This window comes from Ostrea edulis, chromosome 2 (genome assembly GCF_947568905.1).
Source record: "Ostrea edulis chromosome 2, xbOstEdul1.1, whole genome shotgun sequence".
NCBI classification, from domain to species: domain Eukaryota; kingdom Metazoa; phylum Mollusca; class Bivalvia; order Ostreida; family Ostreidae; genus Ostrea; species Ostrea edulis.
This window is the reverse complement of record NC_079165.1, coordinates 39,300,808-39,308,282: the sequence shown is the minus strand read 5'-3', so window position 1 is coordinate 39,308,282 and position 7,475 is coordinate 39,300,808. Positions and strand designations below refer to the sequence as shown.

General features: G+C 33.2%; 1 protein-coding gene across 7 annotated transcripts in view; it reads right to left on the bottom strand.

Moving 5' to 3' along the window:
* Window positions 1-668: 668 nt before the first annotated feature.
* LOC125678218 (hyccin-like) overlaps window positions 669-7,475 on the bottom strand; it is a 70,623-nt gene continuing 63,816 nt past the window's right edge. For all 7 annotated transcript variants that reach the window (XM_056153952.1, XM_056153954.1, XM_056153953.1 and 4 more), the window contains 5 exons: window positions 6,150-6,245; window positions 5,174-5,353; window positions 2,059-2,146; window positions 1,543-1,696; window positions 669-1,307 (listed from right to left, as the gene is read on the bottom strand). In XM_056153952.1, coding sequence (XP_056009927.1) covers window positions 853-1,307; window positions 1,543-1,696; window positions 2,059-2,146; window positions 5,174-5,353; window positions 6,150-6,245 — 973 coding nt within the window. In that variant the 3' untranslated portion in view covers window positions 669-852. The remainder of the gene's footprint in view (window positions 1,308-1,542; window positions 1,697-2,058; window positions 2,147-5,173; window positions 5,354-6,149; window positions 6,246-7,475) is intronic.

Sequence of the window (7,475 nt, the reverse complement as noted above, 5' to 3'; positions counted from 1 at the left end):
AATGTAGACGCTATGATATGTAACCACTGCATGTAGGTAGATCCTGTATCATAAATATAGCCCGCTACAAACATTTTCACGAACATGAAAGTATGACGTGTATGTAGATGATGATCTACTGTAGTCAAAGACAAAAATGAAATAAAATAAATTGACCATTTATGTCTCTTGCATAAAGTTATCATCAATGTTAAATATAAGGCCCTACTTAGTGACCATAATTGCATGAAATTCATCAAAAGGTCAAGTTTTTTGGGCTGACCTTGGTTTGCTGGTCCAAATGACATACTGTCAAAAAAGTTTTCGATAACTCTGCTGCACGTGTAATATTACATTTGTAGAAACAGGAAAGAAAGAAAAGAAAAAGCAGTTTGTATAATCTGTTATCACATAAGACGATTTTATCCGAGAAACATAAGATGTATTGTTTTAATGTTTGTTTTTTATAAGATTAATACATTTTAGGTGATATTTGGATGAAAAGAAATACTGGATCTGAAAGTGTTACAAGCACATTCAGGCTAGAGATTCCAACCATTTATCAGTATTGGCCTGACAGAATTTTTTTGGAATCTGGGCATTGTGCCTTTCTTTTTGGCACACACTGTAAGAATGATATTTTGCAATTTTGTTTACCTCTGTAATATCCAAATGTGTGGAAACTTTCATTAAATGATATGATTTAATAAATATCTACATGTATTAACAATAAGAGATCAGAAAAACATACAAAAAGAATCTAACGACACATTCTGATCAACTATCACACATTACAACAATGGTTATCACCTTATTTTTATCTAAAAATATATTTTTATCATCCATAGCAGAAAACTAGCAATTATCAGAAGCCTATAAATTTGTGCTATAATTGTCTGAATTAACAGATGATCCTGATGGGTTTCGATTGTGTTCCTGAAGCTTAGCCTTCATATCTTTCCCAATACTGCTTGCCGATCTAGGTTTGGGAATCAGCGGAGATGACGTTTTATCGTCACTGTTGTCAAGGTCAACATTTTTTCGATTGTAGGATTGCATCTCCATGTTATCAACGACGATTCTCGAGTTGTTTTTCACAACAGCCACGTGAACCGAATCTGTTGTATCACCGTTTGACAAACTGGTTTTGTGCTCTGGTGCCTCCTTCTTTGGCTCCTTTAGTTTGGATTTGTCTCCCTTTAGTATTGCTTTAGCCAAGTTGAACTTGGAGGACTTTGATGCTGCCTTAGGGGAGATAACCTCTGGTGAGTCTTCATCAATAGTTGCTAGTTTGGCTGTATCCTCATCCTGGACTATGTTGATGTCATCTAAAAGTAAATGGAATGTGCAAAAATCGTGATAAATTTTTATTTTATGTTTATTAGAGTCTTCCTAATCTGTAACAATGATCTATTTCACTATAAACTTAACTGCTGCTTATTGCACAATCAAAAACACTGTTTGTGTAGCCTAATAAAAATAATTTGGCTTAATTTTGGAAAGGAAATCAGTTTTGATGCAAGATAAATGTAAATTCTGATAATGTTGTGTTCATCTGCCTACCTGGTAATTTCTTGGCTCTGAATGAAGCATTAGTAATGGCAGACTTGGAGATCGAGTGAGCAGAAGTGGATGGAGTGACTGCCATCATTCCTCTCAGACTGTTGCTGGAACTGGACAAGACAGTCTGCAGACTGTTGATCATCGCATTGGTCACCTGAAAATTTGAAGAAAAAAAATCACACATTATACACCATACCAATCTCTCAATTTACTCCACAAAAATCTACACAACACTGTAATTTCTTGAAAAGTGGGCACAGTAAAAGCCTAAGCTGATTAACTTGTAATGCACAGATTTTTGTAGTTTTTTTTAGGTTAAAGAAGACCACAAGATCAAGTAATCATAGAATTAATCTTTTATTTTTGAAGAGGTAGCTGTCCATACATTTGTACCAACAAAAATTATTTCTTTTTTTTACCAATTATGAATGAAACCACAGAATGATGATCATTGTTTGAGATGAACAACATGTGCTTTGAAGTTTGGAAAGTATTAGTCCTGTTACAGACACTGACCAGAATTACGTCTGCATACAGCTCGTAGCTGGCTCTATGATGAAGATCATAAATAGCTTTTAATCCCAAAGCTGGCTGGCTGTTAAACCTGTTCAAAGAGAGGGAAACTTAAGTATGCAAGAATTATCTCCTCTTGGGTCTTAGTATACACCAACTTAAATGAAATTTACATGGACATAAATTTATCAAATGATATCTAAATTGAAGCAGAGTTAATTTAAACAAGAGGCCCATGGGCTACATCGCTCACCTGAGTCACCTTGGCCCAGCTGTTCTACAGAATTTTATCCTTTTAATCTCATGACAAATTTTGACAACATATTATGACCCCAACCTAGACCCAAGGGGATGTTACACATGGGGATGCCTCAATATCAATATGACTATCATGGTCCTATTGGACTGGAGAAGATTTCCAATAGATTATTTTCCCCCCTATATTCAAGCATGATGTAAAATTTGATTCTGTCTTTGTCCCACCCTAACCCCAGGGGCCATAAAAAAGAACACCTGAATTCACAATGTTTGCATATTGATTTGATTTAGTGTAGCCCTGTTACTTTTGAAAATATTTTTTCTTCTTCAAATTTCCAATATATTCTCAATGTAAAACTTTGACTCCCCATTTATCGTACATACACACATAAAAGCCAACCCATGTATAAGTCAGTGACCATTTCTTCATAGAATTTTCTTTTAGGAATTTGACATTAACTTTTGTATAAGTCAGACTGAAATTTTTGATCAGATTGTCAGTCAATTATTAATACCTACATGTATTAGCAAGAGTTGTGTTTCTTTGTTGTATAAATTTTCTGATCATTGATCTTTATTAATGATAACCTCATGTTTAATGCACTGAATAAGAAAATAACTTTTTAAAAATAAAACTTATATATTTAAGAGAAAAAATTAATTATGAGATGTTCATTTCCCAAGCTATTGGTATTCAGTGTCCTAGCCAAGTACAGCAAGGTCAAATAAATGGATGATCAATTACTTACTGTAATTTAATCATAATAGATAACAGGTATGGATATCATTGCCTGCACCCCTTGAATTGTTTGACAATAACCATACTGTGGTATGTGTTTGTTTAATGGCACAAACATCTATTTATGAAAATGAAATGTAAATTAATAATAATAAAAAAACCCTAACATTTTCACACTGTTGATCTTAATACTGGTACTTAGTGAATATCTAGTGCACATTTCCATACATTGATTTAGAAAAATACAGAATATCGACGTATAATATTAATCAGATATCGACATATATTATTAATCAAAATATCGACATATATTATTAATCAATATATTGACGCATATTATTAATCAGAATATCGATGTATACTATTAATCAGAATATCGACATATATTATTAATCAGAATATCGACGTATATTATTAATCATAATACCAATGTATACTATTCTATTAATCAGAATATTGACGTATATTATTATTCAGAATATTGATGTATATTATTAATCATAATATCAACGTATACTATTTTATAATCAGAATATCATTAATCAGAATATCGACATATATAGTATTAATCATAATATCAACATTTACTATTTTATTAATCAGAATATCGACGTATATTATTAATCAGATTATCGACGTATATTATTAATCAGAATATTGATGTATATTACAAATCAGAATATCAATGTATATTATTAACCAGAATATCGACGTATATTATTAATAAGATGCATTATTCGTGAAATGTTTGCATAAAAAATGCTATATATTGACTTTAACTAATGTATGAAATGACAAATTATATATATTTTCATTTATAACAGCACAATGGTAAATACTCAGTATTTTTATCTAAACTATCATCCTTGTTAATTTGTTTCTTAGTAAACTGACATTAATGCTTAAATATATTCAAAAGTCGCAAATTAAGTTGCTTGACAAGAATTTTTTCCCCCGGAAATCGTATGTGTGTGTAAGTTGGACATAGACTTCAGACTCAAAATTTCACTCTCAAAAAAACCCCCGACCCTTTTGTGAGTATATACGGTAAGCCAATTCTAGTAAAATATAAATATGTACTATGCAATGCATAAATATTTTTAAAACATATCCTTATCTGTGGAATCTTGATCAAAGATTATTGTACATGTATTCCCACATAAAACTTTGATCCTCTATTGAGCTATTGAGGCCCTATCCTCCCCCCCCCCCCCCCCCCCCCCCCCCCCCCCCCCCCCCCCGGTCATGATTTAAAGAAGTACCTGAGGATATTTGCATATTAAGATGACAAATCATAGCCCTGCTTGTCTTGGGAAGATTTAAAAAGGAAAATTCTTCATACATTGCATCTTTTCAAGTAAAAATTCTATCACAAACGGTGACTCCACTTACACTCTGGGACCATAACCTGCACTACCTGAGAATGCTTATATATTGACATGACTAATCATGAACCTCTTGAGAAGATTTTCCCCAATAACTTCCCATATAAAACTTTGTTCCTTTATTGTGAGCCCCCCTCCCAAAGAACCATAATTTGAACAAACTTGAATCTACACTACCTGAGGATGCTTGCATATCAATATGACTAATCATGGCCCAAAGAAGATTTTTAGAGATTTTCCTTATATATCCATTATCATAACCCCATCCTACCCCCCTGGTCATGACTTGAACAATTTTGAATCCCCACTCAATAAGGTAGCTGCAGAACTGTAGGTCTCTAAAAAAGATTATGTTGACAGACCGGTCTGTCAGCATAATTTTTTTCGGAGAGCTACAGTTCTGCAGCTATCATTAAGGAAGCTTTCGCAAAAGTTTTGTCTTTTCTGGTCCAGTGCTTCTTGAGAAAATTTTTGAAAGATCTTCCCTTTGAAAGGGTGTGATCATTCATTTAAAAAAAAATTGAATTCCCTTTATCCATGGGTCAGTCAGTGGTTCTGGAGAAGAAGTCGAAAATGTATAAAGTTTATGAACAGGCAAAGAGACAGAGAGACAGACAGACAAATGATCAGAAAAACTCAACAACAACAAAAAACAAAAAAATTCAAAAAATGAAACAAACATAAAATAAAGAATTTTTAAGACCTTTCCAATAAAGATCAAAGAAATTGCACATACGTGACATAGTACAGGCCTGACAGCATCTCAATCATTAGGGAGGGGCTGATGGCCAGTCTAGGGGGTAGGTCCCCATACTGACTGTGACGCCTGACTGACTGAGGGGAGTCAGACAGGGAAAATGAGGCCTCCTCCTCCGTGTAAAGGTCAGCAAGATTCAGGAACCCAGTGGTTGCTATCCTGCAAAGAACAATCAAAGTACAGAAAGAAAAGAACTAATTATTGTAACCGCTGGTTTTTAAATCTGATATTGATTTATTTTCACTAAATTTGCACAGTTAACATTGAATCAATGAATTAATATATTCATTTATTTATTGTGCAGAGACAAATTTATATATAAATTTATTTACTATATTCAGAGAGAGTATGACTTAATGTATACATTTTTTAACCATTCTGATATGATCACCCATGACATAGAGCAAAAGATTATGGAAAACTTGCTCCGTTTCATATCAAGTGTATTTCTTTAAACAGTCTCATTATTTTATTTCAGTTAGATCTTACATTTGTACTGGATTAATCATCAATTTGTCTGAACATGTACTGCATGAAGTTTAAAACTTATGATTAAGAACCAGTAATATTTTCAAATTGCATGTAATCCTTCTCAAGATCTGAATTAATGACCTAAAGCATATAACAACAAAAAAGACCTCCACTCTCTTTACTTTCTTATATTGCTAATCTACGTTTCTCTTTTCATGTGTAGCTGGATAATCATTGGTAGAATTTAAGAATCACATCTGACCTTTAGTAATTACGATTTCCCATTAGTCTACCTTGAAATGCAATTTCCAGAAATCCCCGAGCCTAACCTACTAATCACTTCTTGTGCTGCTGTCTTCAAGAATCGAGAATTTCGGAGAGATTGACATGATATCAAGATTGAAAATTTGCTTGCACTAAAGTAGCTGTTAATTATAATTAATAATCCTAGCTTCAATCACTGCTTGAGTTATTGATTGCATACCTGGAGCAAGATTTACAGAACCAGTGATGGGACTGGCTTGTGAGCTCAGCGATCTCTGCCATGTATGTTTGGAGAATGTTGGACAGAATAGACTGCCTGAAAAAGATATTAAAAATCTTGTCTATAATAGGAGGATGAAAAAAAATCAATCTTTCCGATATAAAATGTCAACCAAATTCTAGAGCATGCACTAAATCAGGAGATAATTTTCCCCTTTCATAAGAATTCAAAACGAAAATTTCCTGAATACATTTATCTATCGTTTTCTGTTATATTTCAACTAAATAAGACATATATCCAAAGATCTGACTAACAAAAATTTTAGCTGTCAGACAGAAACTGAGAAGTATATTTAATTGCTCGGAGAAATAAGTTTCCAAAATGTCTATTTGGGAGAATATTTCGACATTTCTGCAAATCCATTAAAACTAAATGAATGTTGTTTCTATACAAACTGCACTTCATATTTCAACCAAGATGCAGAAAGAAAATATTCTTGATTGGATTCCCTGCAATATCCCCCTAAAAGAAAACGCAAGATGCAATTTACCAATCCATGCCACCTGATTTTCCCCCTAGTGAATGTTTGAATAGTCTGCAGAGATATGATTTACTCTCCTAATAAACTTGTCCATAAATTAAGGGTGGCCTTCATCTCTGACAAAAATTGTTTTGTGATTGCCTTGAGCCAAAACACAATAAAGGGATCAATGAGAACAAATTAACTCACTCGTGTATGAAATTTCTAGACGAGACATTTTTTCCTTCATTACAGAAGAAGGAACACACAATATGCCTCCAGAAGAAATCTCTCATCTATTGATTATGAAAACAGAGACGACACATGTAGATTTAGCCCACTAATCTGCAGCTGATATTAAGTAAAGGTATATCAATTTTGCAGCAATTATGGTCAAAGCAAATATATTGCTTATAATGAAGTATTCGGGAGAAAATTACTGAAATTCTAACTGCAACTAATAAGCTATTGTGTAAACGAAGCATATGTGTGCATCTTAACCTTATTGAGGAATTGATGCAGTTCATTTACTATCACTGCTAAGAACACCAAAACAAAATATCACTTTTAATTTAATTTAATTTTGAGCATTTAAAAAGAACATGAACAACTGATGATTCAAAGATAACAAGTGGCCATTGACAATATAGGTCTTCCAGTATCCTAAGCATCCCCCTAATGTCATCTCTTCCCTGCCATCAACCACTTGGTGTTAATAGTCTTTTAAGGTCTTCCGTCTACAGAGTAATGAGCACCTAGATTTATATCATTGACCAAGATGAGAGACAATGCTATATAATGCCATA